Source organism: Micromesistius poutassou (genome assembly GCF_964030765.1).
Source record: "Micromesistius poutassou genome assembly, chromosome: 1".
Taxonomy (NCBI): Eukaryota; Metazoa; Chordata; class Actinopteri; order Gadiformes; family Gadidae; genus Micromesistius; species Micromesistius poutassou.
This window is the reverse complement of record NC_140271.1, coordinates 5,219,188-5,243,473: the sequence shown is the minus strand read 5'-3', so window position 1 is coordinate 5,243,473 and position 24,286 is coordinate 5,219,188. Positions and strand designations below refer to the sequence as shown.

The following is a 24,286-nucleotide window of genomic DNA, read 5'->3' as shown; positions in this document are numbered from 1 at the left end:
CACACCTGGTGGCATGTCATGGGACCTTTAACAAACAGAACTGGGAATAGAGCTCTACAACCAGGCTAACCCGTTGGAAAACTGGGTTGACCTTTAAAATCAGGGCTACAATTCAGAACCAGGGCTAACCTCTACGAACTGTTAACCTTTAGGACCTGGGCTAACATTAAGGACTAGAATTAGCTCTGTTGCCATGGTCATAACTACCCAAATGACAACTATCTATGGTGATTTTAGATGAAGTAAACAGCCAGAGAGAGAGAGACCTTATTTTTGGTAAAAAAAAAAGACACAAACAGGACTTAATAGAGGCACTTTAGTCTGATTAAAGACACAAATACACAAATACAGCATTTCACATATTCTGTGTTAATTTCCACCGTTTAAGATTGAGATCATATGAGCGAGGGAGACGAGCAGAAAGAGACTCCATCTTTGAGAAAATCAGGTGTTTGGAATCACAGTGAAGAACAGAAGAGAAGATGGAAGTAACACAGACATCAATAAGCCTTTCTTTCTTATTTGTTACAGAACCATAGAACAACGAGTCGTTTACCAGAAACTGGAACATGGATTTGCGGGGTCACTTAACAAATGTCTGGACTCCTGAAACCGATGAAACCGATGACACCCAAGGCCCGACAACTTAACCGTCGCATGATGCATAAGTCTTGTGAGTTTGGCGCCCCCTTGTGACAACGCACCAAACCTCTCCTACAGTAAACATTTTATGATTTAACAGGATTTCAGATCAAGAGACTAGCCGTTCAGGATTATCTCGTCGTAGCAGCATATGGCACACCATTCCCCAGGAGAATGCTACTAAAAAAAGAATATAATAATCAAGAGCAAAATCGTATCCAACAACCACCACTAACAACCAAATACATTGTTTTATTATAGAGGATTTGGTATTCTTGTGAACCACTTGTTTCTTCACCTGAGAACAGTTAACCCTTGACACCACAGCCCTCGTTCCTCCCATAATCATTTTCTAGCACTGGTGAGATTAAAAGGGAAATAAGTGATTGATCGTATGTTGGTTCCCACGGTTTTTAACCAAAGCTGATCCGTTTCATTTCCTTAAGGCTGACCGCAAACACGGCAATGATTTCTATTCACAACCCAATCAGTTCAGCGGCCAAGCCAAGCATAGGCGGTTAAGAAATAGAAGACATTAAAGTGGCATTTAACGCAAACCTCTGTTAGGGCAGCAGTGTGGCCCAGTGGCTGTAACTAACCACTAATCACTAACCAGCCACAGGGGCTGTTGTAACCGGACAGCTCTGTACCATACAACCCCTCTGGTGGATCCATGGCCTTGGCTACAGCAGCGTACCATGTTCCGCTAGTGTGGTCTACTGCTGGGCTGCATAACCGCCCGCAAATACCATGATGGGTGTCAAGATCTGAGCTCTAGTGCCCCGCCCCCCCCCCCCCCATTGACATCTCTGAGCTTCACTTTCATCTCACAGCTTCAAAGACATTTCCCCGCATCCTGTGGGCACCCTAGTGGGCACCCTAAGGACCCAGAGGACCCAGTGGGCACCCTAAGGACCACCTCCAGCCTGATCTGCAAAACTCTTCCACCCATCCCCCCCCCCCACCCCCCCGGCGGTCCTCGTTGCTAGGTGACCGCATCGTGCATGCGCAGGTCGAGGTGAGTGGCATGGCGTGGGGGGCGGGCCTTATGTAGAAGTGGGCGTGGCTTGGGGTCACCGAGATGAGCTGCGCTCCTTGCTGATGCAGTCGTCCTTATTGCTGCTGTCGCCATTGGAGACGCCGCACGTCCGCCGCTTCTTCCTGCGGTGGGACGTCCCGGCGTCGCCCTCCGAGCCTGAGCCCTGTGGAGACGACACGCCCGTTACTGACCCGCCCCCACATCCAGCGTCTTCACGTGTTATTTGTCATTTATTTAGGGACCATCTACGACCTTCGGCTATAATCCTGTATATTTACTTTTTTTTTCTTTCTTTTTCTTTAAATGTTCATCAATATACTTTGTTCCTTTGTGAAATAAATAAACTTCACATGCATTAATAAACTAATGCATTGCAGGAACTTCAAATCACAGAACGTGTTTGGCTGTGGGCGTGTGATTTTGTAAAGGATGGTGTACTATGGTCGAGAGACTATTTTGGCTCGGTATGAGGGAGATATATGATCCCGGTTCTGGGTGTCCGTGCTTAAAACTCTGTTGAAAGGTGGGTTCACGGGAAGATGATTTAGAAACGTGTGTTGCAACCGTAACATGTTCACATGTTGGGCAGGGAACACGCTAGGGTACACGCCATGAGACACACACTAGGCTTATACACACGGGACATACTGCCCGGGGACACGATGCCTATGTACAGTACACACCGCGCAGGGACACTGCCTTTGTACATACTGTTCTCCTGTATGGATGCGTCTTCACGTGTGTGGTAATAAACGCCCGGCGCGTTGCTTTATGGCCGACTGCCACCTGAGACTTGAGCTAAAAATGCTTCAGGAGAGGAAACTGAAGATGGCAGCTGTAAATGTTCAGTACGGAAATACTGATTTACTAGAGTCCTACTATAGATTTGCTTCTATAGATATACAGCTATAGATATTTACTACTAAAGATGTACTATTGTATAATTACTGCTACAGAATTTAGCACTATATATATCTTGTACTATAGATATATATTTACTTCCAAATTATAATTACTACTACAGATTTGCTACTGTAGATATATACTATTCTAGATTTACCATTATAGATATTTACTATAGATATATAGTACTATAGCGCAACCATCTTCCATTACAATCAAAATGTTAGAGCACGTGCAATAGGAAAACATTTGATTACCGTACACAGTTCCCATCAGATCTGAACCATACTGATTTGGGTATCAATGGAACATATTGATTGATTGCGTTTGTGTGTGTGCGTGCGTACGTGTCCGTAGTTGTGTGTGCGTGTGTATGTGGGCCGTACGTCAGAGTCGGAGTCAGAGGAGCTGGAGGAAGAGGAGGAGGAGGAGGAGTCACTGGAGCTGTCCGAGGCGATGCCCGTAGACTCCTGGAGGTCCACCTTATCCGCCAGGGCCGCGAGGTCCGGGCGCTCCTGCTTCAGTATGCTGAGAGAGACAGACAGAGAGAGACAGACAGAGACAAAGACAGAGAGAGAGAGAGACAGAGACAGAGGGAGACAGAGACAGAGGGAGACAGAGACAGAGGGAGAGGGAGACAGAGAGAGGGACAAGAGACAAGAGACAGAGAGAGGGACAGAGACAGAGACAGCGGGACAGGGACAGAGAGAGAGATAGGGAGATAGCGAGAGAGAGACAGAGACAGACAGAAACAGAGAGACAGAGACACACGTCATCAGACATAGCAGATGGGGTCAATACTTTAAGGTTTAAAAAGGTTAAATGTTTCCTCCCCATCAAAGATTCTAGATTCAACTATATTTGCCATTGTAGTAAGAGGCAACGAAATGTGATCTGTGCATTAAACCAGTGGGCAGCTGTTGGCGCTGCCAGGGGTCCAACTATAGCCGGGCCGTTAAGGTAACCTGCCTTGAGCTGTGGGAGGACAGACCACCCAGTGGAGAACAGACTCCTCACTGCACGGTCCTGTTGGTGTTTAAAGCCACGGCCTGCTACTGGCTGGGAGGCCACAGTGCCCCTGAAGGTAGGGAGGTGAATCCCAGAGTCCAGGGGGTAAAGAAGGGCTGGCCCATTTGGCCGAAAAATTAAATCTGATTTTTTCAAACCAAACCCGATAATCGATTTTAAATCGATTTATTTTCTATAAATGACAAATATATATATTTTTTACGTTTGGATTTTATTTGAAGAAAAACAGATTAACAAAAACTAAATAAATAACACATCCGTCCCACTCTGCTGCGTGCCTCAGTGCCTCAGACCTTTAAATAATAGATTTTAATTTTTTTAAATCCTCCTAAATCATGAATTTGAATTACGATAAAAAAATCGCCTAATGGCTCAGCTCTAGGGTAAAGTGGGAGCTGGCTCTCACCGGTACCACTTCCTGGACAGCTTGGGGCGGCCGCGGACCGTCTTGTGCCACACGATGGGGAAGTTGGTGGTGCTGGCGAAGTTCTGCGTGATGGCGATGGTGGTGTCCAGGTTCAGCACCACATGCCACCAGCCTCCTGCACACAGACACACACAGGATAGTTAGTCTTCTGACTAGGCCTGGGCAATAAAACAAGAAATGATCGTATCGTGGTAGACTTTTGATCAATATCAATATAAAACATGTTCAATATATATCGATAAGAGACTGGACCACCGAATCTAGCAGCAGGGTTTGTTACACAAACACGGTTCCATACTTATTTACAATGTTTGAGTGTTTTTCATTGTTGTATCGACATTGGAGTATTCATCAATGAAGAACAGTGGACGGTCGTATTAAGTGTTAAACAGAAGTGTTTAAATCCAGCATGGTAATTCTAGTCTTTTTAGGTAATTCAAATTATCAATAGTTATCGATATCGATCAATATGATCAAGTTATATCATAATGTCTTTCAGCCATATCGCCCAGGCCTATGACTAGCCATGTTGGAGATATTAACTAGCAGGGCTAGCATTATTAAGTATAGAGGTTATCAAAATTAACTAGATAGGTTAGCATATTTAACTAACTATTCATGTTAATGATATCTAAATTGGCTTGCGCATTTAACTAGAAAGGTCCAGATAGTCAAATAATAGAGGTTTAGAAAGGTCCAGATAGTCAGATGATAAATAGAGGTTTACAGACGGTCCCAATGTTGTTATACTAAACAGGAACCACAACAAACACTGTACTTCAGGCGCACTCACACTAAGCCATCTGCACCGTGCCCGAGTACGTTTGCCCCCTAAAGGTCGTTTGGCTAGTGTGAGCACGCCATTCGTACTCAAGTACAGTTCAATTCCGTGACCTCAGTACACTTCGGAGAGGTGTGCTCAGGCCACGGTACAGATGCTAATGAGCCGACACGTGCACACGCACGGATACGGAGCCTAGATGTACAAGAGGCAACCATACTCAGGCCCAGTTGAGATTGCCTAGTGTGAGCACAGACCAGCGGCACAGTGGGGGGGGGGGGGGATTTGTGATTTGTGAACCATCAGAAGTCTGACCCTGCTCCCCTGCTCCCCTGGCAGTGGGCCAGGGGAGCAGAGGGTTTAGTGGCATCGGGGATTAGGAGAATTTAGGTCACTATTAAAGCACCTGGTCATAGTGTCACCATGACTCATAGTGTCACAGAGGAGAGACACACCAACTAGAACCGCAGAAGAGGGGGAGGCGGTAAAGGAAGAGTAGAGAGGAGAAAGAGGGAGAAGGTGGAGGTAAAGGAGGACTACAGGGGGAGAAGGAGTGGGGAGAAAGAGGATGAAGAGGGAAGGAGTAAGGAGGTAGGTCATAAATATTTGGCCTGTTAAGCCCTTTGAGACTGTAATGGTGATTAAGGGCTATACAAATAAAATTCAATTGAGCCACACCCCCCCCCCCCCCCCCCCCCCCCCCCACTCACCTGGGACGAAGACGGTCTCCCCGGCCTTCTGCAGGACCTCCAGGGGTCTGAACTCGGCGGGCCAGCTGGGCTGCTGGGTGCGGGGGTACACCACTGAGAACCAGGTGACCGCCTCGTCCTGCTGGTTCCCCCCGTCCTCCCGCCGCACCTTGATCAGCTCGCGGGGCGTGTGCGTGGGGAAGAGACACCAGCGCTTGTGGCCCTGGACCAGGGCGTTCCAGGCACTCGTGCCCAGCGGGTCTATGTGGATCCCCGTCCCAGAGCGGGCCGGGCCCATCACAAACCACCTGGAGGACACACACACACACACACAGAGACAGAGACAGAGAGAGACAGAGAGAGAGACAGAGAGAGAGAGAGAGAGAGAGAGAGAGAAATGTGATCAACACTGTACAATGCTCACGATACAACCGAGTACTTTGTTGTGATACAACATCTACCACATTCAATGTCAGTTAAAGCTAGGGGGGTCCATTTATTTAAAAAGCATTTTTGTCATATTTGTCAAAATTCTCTTAACATCCCAACTGCAATCGATAAATAAAATCCTAAAACACTGGCCTTTCCAATCATTTAATTTGGCAAAAATTAAATGATGCATTGCATTAATCCCGCTAATTGAAGGCACTCTTCCCGTGCACTTACTGTGCAGAACCGAGGTTTCCACAAAGCTAGGCAGGCCTATAGACATATTTATGTATTATTTATATTTACTCATCTTCATGTTTAAAGGTCCCATGACGTGCCACCAGGTGTGAGTGTGATTAGCCGTTACAAGCCATTTAGGAAATCTGTCTGTTATGACATCACAGGTGCGTGTTCCACCTAGATGTGTGACAGACAGATGAGCAACGTTTGCTACAGTCCACTGGGTAGGCTGGTAGACTGATCTATCCAGCACACATCTAGGTGGACACTTGTGATGTCATAACAGACAGATTTTCAAAACGGCTTGTAACGGCTAATCACACTCACACCTGGTGGCATGTCATGGGACCTTTAAGTTTTAGTGTTGAGTTTTGAAAACAAATACGAAGACTGTGTTGCAATCAACAAAAAGGCGTGTTGATCCGGAGCGTGACAGAAAAGGGCCCACAGTGCACAGCAGAAAGAAGGCCCACAGGAAGCGGGCGGCACGGGGCGGGCGGTGAGGTGCGGTGCGGACCTGTATGGCGGTCTGCGTTTCTCTCCGGCGAACTGGAAGAGGTCGTCTCTGAAGAACAGGGGGACCTGGTAGTCCTCCAGGAGCTTGCCCCTCTTGGCGTGCTCCCCGTAGCTGCTGTCAAAGATGTACAGCGGGCTGTCGTCCCGCGTGGTCTCCAGGTACTCTGTGTAGTACTTCATCTTCATCTTCACCGAGTAGCCGTCGTTGTCCTCGCCGCACTTGAACTTCTGGTTGCGGTACTTGCGTTTGAGGCGCTCCACGGTCCACTTGTGGCGCGCCGGCCAGCTCTCCTGGCTGTTCTGCAGCACCACCGGCTTGTACGGCCGCTCAAAACGCTGGATGAACTCCTCCGGGGTCAACCGCAGGGTGTCCACGCGCTCCACGTTGTCCTGACAACAAAGACCGCTTATCAGTCGGTAAGAGGCAATAGAGGGTGTGTGTGTGTGCTAGAAAGAAATTCATAAACTTGTGTGTACGGAGGGCGAACATATTAAGACATATGACAAAAAAAACCATGCAATTGAAGGAATGTTTAAGAGAACCCAGTTGAACAGAGTAACACATTGATAAAAGTCTAATGCAGCCACAGATAACGTTCTCTGAGGAACACAGGTTTCAGACTTAACAGGTTGACTGTTGATCAGTGACAGTGGACGATAGTATGCATGTCGCTCGGGACGAAGATGCAACAGTTTTATAGTTGCAGACTTGTCTTGAGATTCAGAAAGACAGAAGACATAAAAAAATACCTCATTATCATTAGTAAGATACAATCAGCACCGCTCTTAATATACAAGGGGTTCAAGTAGTCAGGAAATAAAGCTGGTACTTGAATATAAGTCCTTTGAATATGAGCTCCAACTCAAACCTAATGTAACAGAACAGAAGTGCTGCCTGCGTGAACCAGAGCACACAGCTCAGTGCTGGGAGCGTGAAACGTGCAGGACAACAGGAGGCCAATGGAGGCTAGCCTAGCCTCCGTTAGCCCAGCGGGAGCTACTGACAGCAGGTACCTTGACAGTGCGGTGTGACAGGTCGAAGGAGTCGCTGTAGCCATGCTTCGTCCAGTCCGACGAGTCCTTGAGCTCCGGCCTGGCATTGCGCTTCGCCTCTTTGATCCGCTTCTTGCTCTTGTGGTTCATTCCTCCAGTGGGGAAACAGTGGGGCTGTAATATCAAGAGATGTAGCCAGAGGTTAGCCACCTAGCTCCACTGGGGATGTTATATGAGTAGCAGCGGGTTAGCTGTAGCTAGCTGCACCGGGGCTGACGGAGAAGCACATTCGCTAGCGAGGGTGTGTGAGGCTACAAACAGGGAAAGTTAAGATAGTTTGAAAAATTATTAGATAAAATCGGACGTTCTTTATTTAAAAAAAAAATACCTGGTGGGTTATCAATATTCACTCATGTGTACCGCTTCGCTCCTGTTTAATGTGGGAGGTGTTTGATGAACAACTAGCATGGGTTGGGATGCTAGTCTGCCGAAATTCTAATTATACAATGAAATGAGCCCGCCCCTCGCTGATCTCAATGGACGCTGATTGGCTACAGCCGTTGAGCATCGAGACGGCGATTCGTTGAACTGTAGTATACGCCTTCCCGCCACGGCTCCTCATTGGTCAATCACTTCTCGTTTTTTTTTTGTCTGATGAAGTCGGAACTAGCGTGGTGTTCGACTTTTGGGATGTGTGGTACTAGTAGCGAGTAGTACCCATTGAAGTTCTACTAAACCTAAATGGACGAAAGTATAACCTCAGATCTCGACATAGTTCTGAAATCATTCACTTTTGAAGGACGTGAGGGTACACAGGAATCACTGACTGTCTCCATACCCGAGGTTAGCTCCATCCCCTCATCATTCAGGAAAATAACCCCGGCTCAATGATAGCGATGTAAATATTAAGACACATTGAACGCTATTCTCCATTCTACATTTATTTAACCGTTTACAGTCTTATCAAGAACGTCGGTACATATGATATATTCTATGCATTATATTCTTTAACCTCTTGGTTCCAGGTTCTTGACCCCCAGTATGGCATGTACGTGTGGCCGTCGGCGGTCGTCCTCGCCCAGTACGTGTGGACGCACCGCGGGGCGCTGGCGGACAAGACCCTCCTGGAGGTGGGACTGTTTCTGGGCTGTTCTCCATTATGTGCAAGTAGTTCACTTGCGATTAATGAATGACTCAATCGCGAGAGAACTGCACGGCATAAAATAGAATAAAAAGACTTAATTAAACGAGCAAAACATTGACTCAAAAATACCCTGGGTTTATAAAGTGCCATCTTATTCTATAAGAAACCAGTGGTTCAAATGCTACTCAATGAAATCGAACAATCAAGACACGTCAATCTATTCAATTGGTTCATTCCCAGCTTGGTGGAGGTGTGAGTCTCCCGGGGGTGGTGGCGGCCAGATGTGGGGCCAGGGTGGTCCTCTCGGACGGTGCCCGGCTGCCCCTCTGCCTGGAGAACTGCCGGCGGAGCTGTGCGGCCAACGGGCTGCAGGGGGTGCCTGTCCTGGGGCTGACCTGGGGGGAGATCTCCCCAGCTCTGGTGGCCCTTCCTGCACTAGACGTCATCTTAGGATCCGATGTTTTCTATGAACCAGAAGGTGAACTCTCCTATGATCCGGTCAGTTAACCACCGGACCATCTCCTCCGGGTGATACACCATTCGTAAACTAGTGATAAAATGATCTGTAAACTCTGCAGACTTCGAGGACGTCATTGTGAGCGTCGCTTTTCTTCTGAAGAAAAGCCCCAAAGCAGAGTTTTGGACCACATACCAAGAGAGAAGGTTGGTACACGCTCAACACAACTGTTCATTTTAAACGCATCCTTTGAATCAAAAATTGTACTACATTTCTTTCAGCGCCGACTGGTCCATAGAAGCGCTGCTACACAAGTGGAAGCTCCAGTGTGTTAGCGTCCCGCTACCTAGCTTTAATGCTAATAAGGCTGAGCTAGCTGGCTCCACACTTCCGGGCCGACATACGGTTCAAATGCTAATAATTAGCCTGGACGCCTAGCATCTATCCTGGTCAAGTATTGCTATCTCAAGACTTGAATATTTTTGTTGGAGAAAGATAAGGATTTATTTAAATGGTTCATGATTGTTGGATCACATTGAGCTTTATTGTTAGCCTCCTGCATTTCACAATGTAATGCACGATTGTCAATAAAGCAACTGGAGGGAAAAAAAGACTTGAGGCCATTTTAGACAAATCACCAAATCTTTAATTTCATTCACAGCGGAATAGGTACACCACATTCAGAGAGAGATGCAACATGGGCATGTAGCTTTAGCTCGATTAAAAGAAATTAAAGCAGACTTCAATCCAGGTTACCTTTCAGGATAAGACTGGACAAGCAGCAGTCACCCCTTGGTAGTCACAGGAGAATACTGGACACAACGCCACTTAACAGCTAACCCGCAATACTCAACCGCTAGACAACTGCAGCCTAGTGCACAAAAAATACAGGGAAGAAGATTAGAAACCAAAGAAAATAAAGTCAATTGACTACTGCCAGATCCTGTAAAAATACAATATACCTTAAAATCTGTGTTGGACTTCAAAATTGTTGATTTAAACTGACGTTAAAAAAAAAAACATGTCAAAGAGAATGGAAAAAAGAAATAGGACAGGTCGGTGTGACCTGCTTTAACAGCCGTCTAGTGATGAGGTCGTTTACGAGGACCCACACACATCTGTCCGTTAGTCAATGCATTTGGAAAAATATAAAAAGATGCCATTTTATTTTAAAGAGGAGGACGACACTAAATTAACCTTTACACTAGTAAATCTTTGCTTGGGTGGAATCCTGTCGTGGCCTTGAAGGTCGGTTGTCGCCTCGCCTGGAGAGAAACAGTCAAAGTGAAGTCATGGTTAGGAGAAGTCTATGTCACCGCTGAATCCACTCTGAACACCGCACAACTTTGGCCTCATTGAAGAGTAACCAAAACACATTTAGACGGCCTGTAGCCGCTGCTCCATCGCCGACCCATGCTTTACTGCCTGGGCAGCAACGCATGGCTCAGGCGGGGTGCCAGATTACCATCCTATACTATAACAAACGCTTGCATAACAAGCCGAGGTTAAGAGATACACAGGAACATTCACAGAGGAGTAGAGGGGGAACCAACCTTGGCTGTCCCTGCAGCCCGGCAGTCTCCTGAGCGGCCAGCCACCCGAACAGACATACCTCAACACAACCACCCCAACTCTCCAACCTGCTCCACAGCACAGCGGCGCTCACACTGCAACCCCCAGTTAACTGCTCATTCTGCCCCAGCTCAACGCGCAACGCCACCTTTGCAATACAGGTCTCAGTAGCTTTGGTGGAGAGAATGCCACAATCTGTTTACCATCAGCCGTTGAACAAGTGACCATGTTTCAAATCAAACTATCAGGGAAAATACGGTTTGCCATGTGCCTTAAGTGGGTTTTATTATTCAGGGGCTGCTAAAAGGTCACCACAGTACATTTAAGATTCATAAACATGGGAGAATTGGGATCATGGCGTGTTGCAATGCCGGATGCATTTAGAAACAAGTGAGGTCAACATTAAAAATATATATTACTATAAATACATTTGAACAATGATCCGGACTCTTACCTGAAATATCATGTGGCTTTAAGGGGTCTGTCCTCCGTTCTCTCCTGCGGCGGCAACTGCGGGAGACTTGGGTGGGCTTTTAGATCTAGACCGAGACCCTTTGTTGGAGGCGGGGGTACGTGATCGGGACTTGCTCTTGGACTTGGACCTGGAGCGGGATCGAGACGGGGACTTGGTGGCCTTGGTCTTCCTTTTGGGGGAGGTGGACTTGGACCGCGAGTAGGAGCGGGACCTGGACCGGCTGTAGCGGGACCTGCTGTGGGAGCGGGACCGACTCCTGCTGCGGGAGCGGCTACGTCTCCTCCGCCTCGGGCTGGGGGAAGCGCTGGATGAATGCAAAGGGTCGAGTGGTTAGAAAATAAAGCAGAAACACAACCACACACACCCACCGTGTGTTTCACATGCAGAAACACATTGGTCATCACGTGTCCGATCGGACCGCAAACAATACTACTTCGTACTGTTAGCGGCCAACAACCAGTGAAAAACACGATAAACAGGTTCCACAGGAACCGCTTTCCATTCACTACTTTTATTTTAACCAATTCGAATTTATACACACACATTGTTTCAAATGGATGCACTCTTATCTTTTGTTTGTTACTAAAATGGCGACGGGGGAAAGTGCTCAACACGACAAACCATTACCTTCTGCTCCGGCGGCCGTAGCCTCCGCTGCTGCCGCCGCTCCTGCGCGGGGCGCCGCCGCGCCGTCCGCCGCCGCCGTCCCGTCCACCGCCGTCGCGTCCGCCGCTACCGCCGCCGTGGTGGGAGTCCGGCGGGCGACCGTAGCGCGCCATCTGCACGCGCAGCTCCCGCCCGTCGAGCAGCGCGCCGTCCATGGCGTCCATCGCGTCCTCGGCGTCGCGCTTGTCGTGGAAGCGCACAAAGGCGAAGCCGCGGCTCTCCTTGGTGTAGCGGTCGCGGGGGATGTACACGTCGCCGACGCGGCCGTACTTCTCGAACACGCGGCGGAGGGTCTCGGGGGACGTGCGGTACGTTAGGTTGTCCACCTTGAGCGACGTCATGCCCTCGACGTCGGGCGGAGGCCTACCGTAGCTCATCGTGTCGTCCAGCGAAGCACGAGGGTAGGAACTCGACACACGTCAGCTAAACTAAACAAAACCGGTCTTCTTCAGCCACGCACGGTTATTGATAACCTTTGATTTACAAAAAAACAAAACGATCGAATTCGGTGGTTCTTCGGATTGGGGTTTTAGCGACGGTGTTTCTCGACTCACAAAGCCCGTCGTCTCGCGCCGCGCTGCTGCTGCTAGTGTGCTCCTCTGACGTCAGCGCGGCGCTTTTATCTTCCGGGGGGGAAAAAAAACGCCGTTTGTTTTCAACGAATCAAATTAGACAATTTGTATTTATAAATTATATATGTTGAATAATCTTGTTTTTGGAGTGTTTCTCACTAGCGGAAAATAGTTTTCAATGTTATTAAATGTATTAATTACACTTTTTAAATAAAATAATCCGGAAGTAAATATACCAACACCGGATGTTTCCATGCTCTTGTTTTTTTTTCTCTAGTGGTTTGACTTTAGAAAGATGGGATCGGTGTTAGTCCGTGATAGTCTACAGAGAGACAATGCTGCTGTGATATGTAGATCTATTTAACAGAAGTACAACGCTGTATGCAATAGTGGTTTATTTTGCGGATTTGGTTCCGTGTTGAATCAGCTGACTAAACTCACATGACACCGCATACAGTCATACTGCTGAGCATAAAATACACTGGATCATCTTATTTAGGCATTTGGAAAAACCTCGTCCTGTACTTTACTTTGACATATAGCACATGACTTTGCTATAAGGGCAATGTCGCGAAACGGGCAGTAACTTTACACACACCAGATCTGTGTCTACTTGAACGGTCTGATTATACGCCGGGTGAGTGCTCCACGTCTGAACTATTAACTCTCGGATCCTTATTGAAGAGAGATATGTTATGGTTCAACGTCAAAAATCTGTACATTGTGTGACTAAACTGTACTCACGTATACCCACACGCTTTAATTGTGTGCTCGTATGCTATTTTCTTCGCAGACGAGGTGCGAAGCTTGTGCATCTCTCCTGTATTCAACCAATCGAGGAATTTAGAATCGTGCATCATGACTCCGGAGGGGAAAGCGCTGTCCAACATAGTGATCCTGGGCTTCGGCTTTATGCTCATGTTCACTGCCTTCCAAACATGTGGAAACATAGAGGTAGCCTACAGTAATGTGCAATGAACAATGACAAGCAAGACTTTGAGTATGAGTGGATTTTCCGTGTTGGGGTTATGTTGTGTCAATTGAATTTACATTTCCTTTTCAGCAAACTGTTATCAAGAGTTTGAACAACTTCACCGCTAGTGGATATACAAGGTAATACATTAGATAATATACATTATATGTTTGATGCATATCATCGGTAGATGCACATTTACCCCAAAAACTCAACAATGACTATTCATTCTATGAACCAGAATGGTGATTCAAGTATTCCTATTTTGCACTTTGACGACAGTGAGTCTGCATAGCAGATATCTGCTTTCCCAGGGTTAAGCATGGTGTAGCACTTTTTTTTTTTAACCTAACCCTAACCCTAACCCTTAATAATTACATACTTTTAAATATAGGCCAATACAAGTTGTGATGGCAGAAGCTTCATTATCAAAATATACACTTTTACTGCCATTTCTCTTTTGAACCTATTGACTTTTACTGTCTTTCTGTGACTTTGAACGTTATTCTTCTAATGTAAAGCAGTTGGTTAATGACGGGTGCTGTGTTGCTCCGGTCCGTCTCCCCAGCATGTCCATCATCTACGGCGTCTTCTCGGCCTCCAACCTGGTGGCTCCGTCGGTGGTGGCCGTGGTCGGTCCTCAGCTCTCCATGTTCTTCAGCGGGCTGCTGTACAGGTAGCAGAGCGCTCTCACCACGCTACCATCAGGATAAGAAAGGAAATGGCAGCAAACATTCATGCCATTTCAACAATTTGATTGTCATTGTTACTACATTAATGCACGCACGCCCACACGCACGCACTCACACACACTGCTATTTGCTACTGTGACTTTAAAATAGTCCATGCCAAACAGGACGGGATGAGATATAGATTACTTATATCAGCGGGATGTGAAAACAATACTTTTCGTTTTTAGGGAAATGGTACTGTGGTATTGATATACAATTGACTGTATGATGTTGTAGAAATGATCATGTTAAGTTCCTTAACTTTAATGTGAACACATAAGAAAGCCATCAGTAGCATGCCTCACCACGCTTTGAAGAGTAGGTCTTTTAAACATCATGTTTTCCCAGCCTGCTAGCATTGGGTATCGGCATGCGTTCAACATGAAAGGAGTTCAGGCTAACTTGGATCACATACTGAGTCACAGTGAATGGAACCTCCAGGCTGCAGACCACGATAACATACAGACCAAATTTACATTGGCTTTGTGCCAAAGCTTAAATTTTTACAAGTTAAACAAGCACAGCTCACAAATAATAGATGTTTCTCCTCAACGATGACCCACAATCACCAATAAACAACAACAACCTGAAAACCACCCCTTGCAATGAAACAATCCAGATTCCAACGAGGAAGTTGTGTTTGATTTAGTTGGACGGTAAAGCAGAGTATAGGACTGAGCAGGTTAATAGGGTTAAGGTGTGTCATCAGTTCAGTGGTGGTTGACGTTCTCTCCATGTGGTCCCCAGTGCGTACATCGCCATGTTCATCCAGCCCCGTGTCTGGAGCTTCTACACGGCCTCGGTGCTCGTTGGCTTCGGAGCCGCAGGTAACCGCCGCAGAACCTTCAGAACCTCCAGAACCTTCAGAACCTTCAGAACCAGCCCCCCCCCACTGCCCAAATTCATCTTGGTGGGATCTAGAGAGCTGTAGGGTCTGACAACGAGTCATGAGAACGGCCCAACTCGAGGGGCGGAACCAAGCATGCATTTAAAAATATCACTGCACGCAATTGGATAACACTACGACTAATCAGAAGAATACAAGGGGTGACGTATCCAGACCAGCGGAGCTAACCAATAGATTAGACTCTTGCTGTATCCGGTTGGGAAAACAGCAACGCTTTTGGCCCCGCCTATATCAGATACACCGATGTAATTGGTTAATGTTCTGGACCAGGGGAATCGGGGAGTGGGTATGTTGCTCGTTCCCAGAGTGACTCGCTGAGCAAATTCAAATGGTGCTCTCGCGAGAACGCTGGATTTCCAGGATGTTGTTCATCTGGATTTGGTGTGTTGGTTTTGGGGGGCTGTTCATTTAGATTGGGTGTGTTTGGTGTGTGCATCCCCAGTGCTGTGGACCGCCCAGGGGAACGTGCTGGCTATCAACTCCACTGACACCACCATCGGGCGGAACAGCGGAATATTCTGGGCTCTGCTGCAGTTCAGGTGAGTGCTTGATTCGTAGCTTCCTGTCGTACATCTTTTATTAGTCCTCCTGATGGAACAGGAAGTTGTCATCCCTAAACAGGAAGTTGACACGCATTTCTTCTATTTTTCCAGCTTGTTTTTTGGGAACCTGTACATCTATTTGGCCTGGCATGGACACGATCACATCTCAGGTACCCTTGAATGAAGGATTGTTCATTCTCACCTATAATGTGGGCAGGGAGTGTGTGTGGTGGTAGGATGTCTGACTCACAGGCCCGCAGTAGGCAGGCCCTCACCCCTAACCCCTCACCTCCTCCTGAAGTCACTAGAACCAAAGGGACTTCTAAATGACTACATAGTGATAGTTTGAGGGCGTCGTTCTATGGGTGTGAATCTATAACGTCACTTTGATTCACAGTTGTAAGATGGATATATGCTTCATATAAATGTAGAATTTCATTGTTATATTTTCCTGAGATGAGTTTTAATCCATAAAAATATACAAATATGCAAGGTGTTGATTGGCACAATTTAGTGGTGTAAGATTTGAACTTTGCAGACGGGTATAAAGCCCAGGTATAAACCTGGGGTCAATGATTAAAATGGATGCCATTTAGGACACTTCTATACAAAGATTTTTGCAGTACTGTGAGTGCACACATAAATACCATTATATAAACATGTTCGTATTGTATAGATAGACCTGTGTGTGTGTGTGTGTGTGTGTGTGTGTGTGTGTGTGTGTGTGTGTGTGTGTGTGTGTGTGTGTGTGTGTGTGTGTGTGTGTGTGTGTGTGTGTGTGTGTGTGTGTGTATGCCGGTCCCTGGCTCATGGTTCACCGTCTGGTCTCTCAGAGAAGGACCGGCAGACGGTCTTCATCTCCCTCACCGTCATCAGTCTGATTGGCTGCTTCCTCTTCTTCCTCATCCGCAAGCCGGACCCGTCTGAGCCCACCCCCTCGGAGACGTCCGAGGCCCCCCTGCACGCCGAGTCCACCGACAGCGTGTCCGTCTCCGGGTGAGGGGCCGCAGTCTATATGAATCAGTCTTTATTATTATCAAAGATCTTTATGACCGTAGCGTGTTGACGTGACTGCGACTGGATGCCTAGACTCTAGGGGTGTAACGATACACTAAAGTCACGGTTCGGTACGTACCTCGGTTTTTAAGTCACGGTTCGGTATGTTTTTCGGTACAGCAGTTTTTATTATTTTATTTTTATTAAATGATTGGATTTTGATTTGATTTAATAAAATTGTATCAAACAAATGCCTAACACAAATGACAAATGCCTACATCAAATACAATTGAGGATAAAAACACAATCAAGTCCAGGACTTATTTCCATTGTGGTCCTCGACACAAAACATCAGGACAAGACAAGACACTCACAGAGTGTGTGATAATCAATAACATCAAACCGTTAGACCTGTACTGAAAAATTTCGGTATGAATGAGTGTATTGTTACACCCCTACTGGACTCTCCTCATGGTTAACCGGCCAGCACCATAAGTAGTTGGCCTGTTAAGCCCTTTGAGACTGTAATGGTGATTGACAAATTAAATTGGATTGACAAATTAAATTGAATTGACCTAGTGATACGTGATGCCTAGTGATTACAGTTCAGCTTGTTAAAGGTGAAAGGTCACGTTTCCTGATCTGTCTGCTTTCGTTTTCCTCCCCAGTCCTCCTAGGAGATCTCTCTGCACTCAGGCTCTGGACGCCTTTGGTAAGTCTCCTACCTCCTTCCTCCTGCTCATCTCCTCTCACCTACTCCTCGTCTCCTCAGTGTCCCACTCTGACCTCTGACCCCACTCTGCGGTTACTAATGTTTGTGTTGTCTCATTCCAGTGAAGGCTTGTAAACTGTCCGTTACCAAGGAGATGATGCTACTGAGTTTGCCCATCATGTACACAGGTGAGTACAGTACCTGAGAGTTTACCTGGTGAGACAGACCTTACCTGGTGAGACAGACTTGACCTATTGAAACAGACTTTGGAGATTGGACATCTAGAAGGGGTGGAGAAGAAAGTGAGAGAGAGACTTTAACATCAGGTGGGAAACGCGGTGATGTAACAGTTTGGGTTCTCCGCCCCTCAGGTCTGGAGCTGACCTTCTATAGCGGCGTGTACGGGACCTGCATCGGCGCCATGACGAGCTTCGGACACGACGCCAAAGGCCTGATCGGAATCTCAGGCATCCTCATCGGAGTAGGAGAGATCCTGGGTAGGTAGGACAGGTCCTGGTAGGAAGAAGAGATCCTGGTTAGTAGGAGAGACACTGGGATGTAGGAGAGATCCTGGGATGTAAGAGAGATCCTGGTAGGTAGGAGACACCCTGGGTGGAAATTGGAAATGGAGGTAATGGAGCCAACTATCGCCGGAGAAGGAACAGAAGATGATATATACTACCGATGTAGTAAACAACAAACAATGTGTGATATCTGTATTTCTGACTGTGCTGCATTGTCTCTCCTGTGGACCCTGCGCGGTGGCCCCTGTGCGTCCAGGAGGGGGCGTGTTTGGCATTCTGAACATTAACCGCCTGGGCAGGAACCCCGTGGTGCTGCTGGGGCTGCTGCTCCACTACTTGGCCTTCTACCTCATCTTCCTCAACATAGCCCCGGACGCCCCGCAGGCCCCGGAGCGGGGCACCGACCTGCAGGCCTACATGACCCCCAAGTAGGTGGTCCTCTAAAGTCCTACATCACCCCTGGTAGGTCCCCATCTAGAGTCCTACTGAGACCTCTAGTGTCCTACATCACCTGAGGTAGGTCCCCATCTAGAGTCCTACTGAGACCTCTAGTGTCCTACATCACCTGAGGTAGCTAGTCTTCTAGAGTCGTACTGAGCCCACAGTGTCCTACATCAGACCCAGGTACCAGGGCGTTAGAGACCTAAAGAGACCACATCACACCCAGTCACCAGACCAGTACAGACCTGTAGGCCTACATCAACCCAGGTGGAAGTCCTTCCTTGCCGTGTAATGCTTGACTGACAGCCGTCCCCAACTGTGCAACATAACAAATTACATAACAAAAGCAAATCGAGTGTACCGATACAAGAAGTACAGAATAGCTGTAGATTTAGAATGAAACCTGATGTGATATGTAGGGTATGGTGACAGTGATGAGAGGTGTGTTTATTTATTGTTTGTGTGTGTCTATACTGTGTGTGTGTGTGTGTGTGTGTGTGAGTGTGTTTGTCTCTGTACTGTGTGTGTGTGTGTGTGTGTGTGTGTGTGTGTGTGTGTGTGTGTGTGTGTGTGTGTGTGTGTGTGTGTGTGTGTGTGTGTGTGTGTGTGTGTGTGTGTGTGTGTGTGTGTGTCAGTGTGGGCGTGGCTCTGTTCTGCAGCTTCCTGCTGGGTTTAGGAGACAGCTGCTTCAACACTCAGCTGCTCAGCATCATAGGCTTCCTGTACAAGGAGGACAGCGCCCCAGCCTTCGCAGTCTTCAAATTCATACAGGTACACTCACTCACTCACTCACTCACTCACTCACTCACTCAGAAATGCAGCTCTCCTGGTATTACTGGTACTACTGGTTAGCAATAGTAAAGCTGTGTCTCCCTCTCTTCAGTCCATCATGGCAGCTATAGCCTTCCACTAAAGCATCTCTCTAGTTAGTCATGGTTGGTAATAGTACAAATAGTTAGTAATGGTAAGTCATGGGTAGTAATAGTAATATGAGTCAGTAATGGATAGTAATAATGGTTAGTAATTGTCAGTAATGTTAATAAAAGTTAGTCATGGTTGGTAATATTAATAAGCATTTGTAATGGTAAGTTATAGTAATAATAGTTTTTAATGTTAAGTAGTTGATAGTCATAGTAATGGTAAGTCTTGGGTAGTAATAGTTATAATAGTCAGTGGTGTGTCTCCCTCACCAGTCCATCATGGTTAGTAGTAGTACTAGCTATAATAGTCAGTGTCTCTCTCTCCATCATGGTTAGTAGTAGTACTAGTTATAATAGTCAGTGTCTCTCTCTCCAGTCCATCATGGTTAGAAGTAGTACTAGTTCTAATGGTCAGTGACTCTCTCTCCATCATGGTTAGTAGTAGTACTAGTTCTAATGGTCAGTGTCTCTCTCTCCATCATGGTTAGTAGTAGTACTAGTTCTAATGGTCAGTGTCTCTCTCTCCATCATGGTTAGTAGTAGTACTAGTTCTAATGGTCAGTGTCTCTCTCTCCATCATGGTTAGTAGTAGTACTAGTTCTAATGGTCCGTGTCTCTCTCCCCAGTCCATCATGGCCGCCGTGGCCTTCTCCTACAGCAACGTGCTGCAGCTTCCCTGGCAGCTGCTCCTGCTGGTGGTCACAGGCTTCATGGGGACGCTCTCCTTCTTCATGGCCGAGTGGGTCACGGTGGCCAAGCGCCGCGACTCGGACTACGACAGCATCTGACTCCCACCAGGAGGAGGAGGAGCAGCAGGAGCAGGAGGAGGAGCAGCAGCAGGAGGAGGAGGAGGAGCAGGGCAGAGGGGACGGCACCACTGCGGCGGTAACGTCCGCTACTCCGTGCTCCGTGCCACGTCGTCCGGGGAAGACAGCGACTCCCTCTCCTCCTCCCCTCCCTCTCCCGCTCTCCCTCTCCTCCCCTCCACGTCTCACCTTCCCAGCATGCCTTTGGTGGAACGAGGCTCAACGAACTGACATGGTAGAACCGGGAGGGGTTTCCTGTTGACGCAACCGCTTCAGTCTACAGGAAAAAAAACCTTCATTGCCCTCCTCCTCCTCTTCCTCTTTTTCCTCCTCTACTTCTTTCTTTACGGTCACGTATAATAAGACGTTCTGCCATGTTTTCTGCTGAACAACATTATGCACTATAAACACACACAGCTATCGAACGCTCTTAGCCCAGAGTGCTTTTGCACTCTCATCAGTCACTAAGGTTGAGTATTCTGGTGTAGGCTGCGGCGGCAGCCATCTTGAATGCTGACATCGCACATCTTCACATCTTCACATGACCCGTGATGGCATGAGGTGTTAACTTGGGAGCGTGTTTTTTCTCACTGCAGAAGAAACTGGGAGAACACGGCTGGGTTGGTAAAGGGAAACCGAAGAAGTGTCTATAAAAGGAGACATTTCATGGTTTGTTCACTGGTACTGAGCTGCTCTGAGCTGATTCATAACCACATTCAAAGTGTCCGCCTTTTTCTTCAGAAGGAGCCTTAACTTCAGTGCAGGAAGGCTACGGGTTTAGACGTCGTGTTGGGCAACGGGTCATTTCATCCTCTCCTCTCCTCGTCATCCAAGATATTCACTTCAATTTATTATGTCACTTTATTTTCATTGTATTCATGTTTATTGACATTTATTTGTTGATTAAACCGCCATGCGTACGATAGGTGGGGATTGGTCCCTGAACACAAACTGAAATATTTCTTTACCAGAATGCATTGTGCCATGAGGAGATGCTGTTAGGTTTTTTTGAGAGGATAACTTGTCTGTTTTCTGATCGTTTGGACAACATATATTATGGGATGGCATTAGGCCTTAGTGTTTGTTTGTTTGTAAATGACTTGGATGTTAAGGGAAATGAACCTTCATGTATCTGGATGATATTTTTTACTTGAATCTAGTGATTAAAGAAACTATGATTTTCTGGCTTGCTGGTTTTTATAATCAATAAAATGTAATTTGGATTATTTTTTAGGAACGGAAGTGATGTTATTTCTCAAATGTCACCTTATCTTTTAAACCTTGACACGAGGTGGGCCGATGTAAAATTAAGAAGGTAGATTGTTCTAGCAATAATCGATCTGCCTCTTCCCTGGTACCAACTGATGAAGAGGGGACTGAAACGGGAGCGTTGGGTGTGGAACCCTTGCCTCTCGTTGCTATAGCGACCGCGGACGCTGCAGAGTCAACACGTGGGATGCGACTGAGAGCCGAGAGCCAGCAGAGGGACTGGAGCGCGGGAGGCGGACAGCGCTTGCTTTGGTTTGACCCGCCGGGTTCCACGGTCGCCGTGGACGACGACGTGAAGACCTGAAGACCCCGAGCAAGACAACGCGGCGGGATCAACGGTGACTGTTCACCCAAAAACACCGCGTTTCGAGTGCGTGTCGTGTTTTAATTTGAAAAGAGTCGAGTCCATCGAACCACACCGGTACGCCGACCTTTATCCGTGTCGACAGTGGACATGTTTTTCATCTACTTTATGGGTTTCCTCAGGCCGGCTGTCCACTGAACCCTACGTCGTGTTCAGCCAACAATGTAGGCCTATCATGGTTCATAATTGAAAAACAATCTAAAAATAATATAACCATGTCGGGGGATATTAGTTTATATAACTTGGTCGACTTATCTATCGGCACACCGGACATCGGGGTGGTCAACTTCAACGCGCTCCACACTCTGCTCCACGCCATTCTGGACACCCTGAAGATCCAAACCGTGACCATCAAGTGGACCAGGGAGGAGGAATGTGTGGGCCAGACCACGACGGCTCCCCCCCGGGAGCAGAACCGCTCCGGTCCCGGGTACCAAGAGCTGGAGGACAAGCTGCGCCGTATCGAGACGCAGATCGCCCTGGTGGAAACCCTCCCCTCGGGCACCGAGCTGTTGGACCGGAGCTCCGCCTCCGCCACGCCGGTGAACGACATGTGGCAGCTGATGCAGCTCCGCCGCCACATCCAGACCAACGAGGACGGGGTTTCCAAGGTGAGACACCGTCTCTCCCCCCCCCCCCCCCCCCCCAAACCGGTCTGCTGACACGAGAGACAGGTATCTGAGGCGTGAGATAATGGCGGTCTGACGTCAGAGAACAATTACGTGGGAGGCGCAGGTGTATCCAGGCCTTGTGGCTCATGTATAATTATGTCAGTAGTTTCCCCTTCATCACCTGAATTGCTTGTGTGTGTGTGTGTGTGTGTGTGTGTGTGTGTGTGTGTGTGTGTGTGTGTGTGTGTGTGTGTGTGTGTGTGTGTGTGTGTGTGTGTGTGTGACACACAAGACCTACTCCCAAAACATTTCTATCCTCAGCATGGGGTGGGGGTGAGTGAGTGTGTGCGTGTGTGTAGTGTTTGTGTGTGTGCATGCATGCGTGTGTGTGTGTATGTGTGTGGGTGCGTGTCTGTGATGACAGCTCAGAGGACAATGGCAGCAGGCCCCCCCTGACTTCTCAGATGACCCGTCCATGTTCGTGTTCCGTGTTCAGGTTCCTGTCTGGCTCCTTATCCCATCACCCTCCTCCCCCCCTCCCCCCTCCCACACACCCGTAACCACGGTGACAGCGATGTCAAACCAGGTCAACAGACCCCTGATTGGCTGAAAAGTCTTATCTCCTTTTCTGGTGTTAATGCCATGCTCTGCCTGTGGGAATCAAACCCATAACCCTGTAGTGTTATGGGTCTAGAGGGGGGTCTAGAGGGCTGGGGGTGTCTAGAGGGGGGGTCTAGAGGGCTGGGGGTCTAGAGGGGGGGTCTAGAGGGCTGGGGGGGGTCTAGAGGGCTGGGGGGGGGCTGTGGTCTTGAGGTCTTGGTGGGGGTCTAGAGGGCTGGGGGGGGCTGTGGTCTTGAGGTCTTGGTGGGGGTAAAGATCAAAGATTTAAGCTCTTCTTCGTCTCCAGCCCTGTGTGATTGTTAGCAGGAACCCGTGGAGACTCAGCTGGTGATGTGAGGTCGCTTAGATGTCCACACTCTGTTACCGCCCTCTCTCTCGCTCTCTCTCTCTGTCTCTTTCTGTCTCTCTTTCTCTTTCTATCTCTGTCTCTGTCTCTCCTCTCCCTCTCTCTCTCTCTCTCTCTCTCTGTCTGTCTCTTTCTCTTTCTGTCTCTCTTTTTCTTTCTATCTCTCTCTCTCTCTCTCTCTCTCTCTCTCTCTCTCTCTCTCTCTCTCTCTCTCTCTCTCTCTCTCTCTATGGGTGAGAGGTGTTTATGCCCCCCAACTGAGAGCTCTCTGTTGTCATGACATGAAAAGGTTCCCAGGTTTCAGGTGAAGAGCGGGGCCTGCCTGAATCATTCATGGCCTGCGTGATGGACGCCACCCCCCCTCCACCCTCCTCCACCCCCCTCATCCTGCCCTGACCTCTCTCCACCCTAATATCAATATCACGTGTTGTTGAGGAGCTTTTCCCTTGCGTGGTTGACATCGCCGTCGGTGTGTGGACAGGACAGGACAGCTGAGCTGTGGACATTGGGATTTGAACCTGGAACCTTTTGAATGGGAGTGGAACACCCTGACTACACACCTTCTTTAGAGGGGCGTAACAGAGGCTTCATTCCTGGCCCAAAGGTTCTAGGCTTCATCCCCAATGACCACAGCATACCTGTAGCCCCTGTCTTATAATGACCTGTCTCTGTACTGTCTAACCCCTACCTGCTCCTTAATGACCTGTCTCTGTACTGTCTAACCCCTACCTGCTCCTCAATGACCTGTCTCTGTACTGTCTAACCCCTACCTGCTCCTTAATGACCTGTCTCTGTACTGTCTAACCCCTACCTGCTCCTTAATGACCTGTCTCTGTACTGTCTAACCCCTACCTGCTCCTTGATGACCTGTCACTCCTAGATGTCTAAATAGAAATGGAATAAGTGCGTGGGCAGAGTTGAGGTCTATAATAGGAAATAGCTAACTCTG

The 24,286-nt window shown here is 47.8% G+C and overlaps 4 protein-coding genes across 4 annotated transcripts; 2 read left to right on the top strand and 2 right to left on the bottom strand.

Moving 5' to 3' along the window:
- Positions 1-301: 301 nt before the first annotated feature.
- Positions 302-8,165, bottom strand: jmjd6 (jumonji domain containing 6, arginine demethylase and lysine hydroxylase). Its single transcript, XM_084488593.1, has 7 exons — positions 8,077-8,165; positions 7,710-7,862; positions 6,697-7,085; positions 5,532-5,818; positions 4,020-4,155; positions 2,971-3,112; positions 302-1,844 (listed from the first exon to the last, which is right to left on the bottom strand). Exons 2-7 carry the CDS (start codon positions 7,836-7,838, stop codon positions 1,716-1,718), a joined length of 1,212 nt encoding a protein of 403 aa, XP_084344719.1. The 5' UTR covers positions 7,839-7,862; positions 8,077-8,165; the 3' UTR covers positions 302-1,715.
- A 221-nt stretch (positions 8,166-8,386) lies between these two features.
- Positions 8,387-9,848, top strand: mettl23 (methyltransferase 23, arginine). The gene is made up of 5 exons (XM_084466374.1): positions 8,387-8,531; positions 8,714-8,818; positions 9,073-9,310; positions 9,411-9,495; positions 9,571-9,848. Exons 1-5 carry the CDS (start codon positions 8,430-8,432, stop codon positions 9,725-9,727), a joined length of 687 nt encoding a protein of 228 aa, XP_084322500.1. The 5' UTR covers positions 8,387-8,429; the 3' UTR covers positions 9,728-9,848.
- Positions 9,849-9,999: 151 nt separating this feature from the next.
- Positions 10,000-12,593, bottom strand: srsf2b (serine and arginine rich splicing factor 2b). The gene is made up of 3 exons (XM_084466280.1): positions 11,964-12,593; positions 11,316-11,640; positions 10,000-10,554 (listed from the first exon to the last, which is right to left on the bottom strand). The coding sequence occupies exons 1-2, from the start codon at positions 12,377-12,379 to the stop codon at positions 11,334-11,336; spliced, it is 723 nt and encodes a 240-aa protein (XP_084322406.1). The 5' UTR covers positions 12,380-12,593; the 3' UTR covers positions 10,000-10,554; positions 11,316-11,333.
- A 381-nt stretch (positions 12,594-12,974) lies between these two features.
- Positions 12,975-21,311, top strand: mfsd11 (major facilitator superfamily domain containing 11). Its single transcript, XM_084470026.1, has 14 exons — positions 12,975-13,211; positions 13,368-13,528; positions 13,638-13,687; positions 14,116-14,223; positions 15,026-15,105; positions 15,628-15,724; positions 15,839-15,897; positions 16,561-16,723; positions 17,392-17,435; positions 17,558-17,623; positions 17,807-17,932; positions 18,216-18,387; positions 19,036-19,171; positions 19,947-21,311. The coding sequence occupies exons 2-14, from the start codon at positions 13,433-13,435 to the stop codon at positions 20,106-20,108; spliced, it is 1,359 nt and encodes a 452-aa protein (XP_084326152.1). The 5' UTR covers positions 12,975-13,211; positions 13,368-13,432; the 3' UTR covers positions 20,109-21,311.
- Positions 21,312-24,286: the final 2,975 nt, after the last annotated feature.

What these genes read in the sequence shown, in the direction of transcription:
- jmjd6 (XM_084488593.1), bottom strand. Translation starts at nt 7,838, where the DNA reads ATGAACCACAAGAGCAAGAAGCGGATCAAAGAGGCGAAGCGCAATGCC. An exon ending in AAACGCAGACCGCCATACAG is followed by an intron (nt 5,819 to 6,696) that starts GTCCGCACCGCA and finishes TGTGTCCTCCAG; the next exon opens with GTGGTTTGTGATGGGCCCGG. An exon ending in CCTCTGACTCCGACTCTGAC is followed by an intron (nt 1,845 to 2,970) that starts GTACGGCCCACA and finishes TCGTCTCCACAG; the next exon opens with GGCTCAGGCTCGGAGGGCGA.
- mettl23 (XM_084466374.1), top strand. Translation starts at nt 8,430, where the DNA reads ATGGACGAAAGTATAACCTCAGATCTCGACATAGTTCTGAAATCATTC. An exon ending in TGTTTTCTATGAACCAGAAG is followed by an intron (nt 9,311 to 9,410) that starts GTGAACTCTCCT and finishes TAAACTCTGCAG; the next exon opens with ACTTCGAGGACGTCATTGTG. An exon ending in ACCACATACCAAGAGAGAAG is followed by an intron (nt 9,496 to 9,570) that starts GTTGGTACACGC and finishes CATTTCTTTCAG; the next exon opens with CGCCGACTGGTCCATAGAAG.
- srsf2b (XM_084466280.1), bottom strand. Translation starts at nt 12,379, where the DNA reads ATGAGCTACGGTAGGCCTCCGCCCGACGTCGAGGGCATGACGTCGCTC. An exon ending in TACGGCCGCCGGAGCAGAAG is followed by an intron (nt 11,641 to 11,963) that starts GTAATGGTTTGT and finishes GCATTCATCCAG; the next exon opens with CGCTTCCCCCAGCCCGAGGC.
- mfsd11 (XM_084470026.1), top strand. Translation starts at nt 13,433, where the DNA reads ATGACTCCGGAGGGGAAAGCGCTGTCCAACATAGTGATCCTGGGCTTC. An exon ending in ACCGCTAGTGGATATACAAG is followed by an intron (nt 13,688 to 14,115) that starts GTAATACATTAG and finishes CCGTCTCCCCAG; the next exon opens with CATGTCCATCATCTACGGCG. An exon ending in TCAGGCTCTGGACGCCTTTG is followed by an intron (nt 17,436 to 17,557) that starts GTAAGTCTCCTA and finishes GTCTCATTCCAG; the next exon opens with TGAAGGCTTGTAAACTGTCC.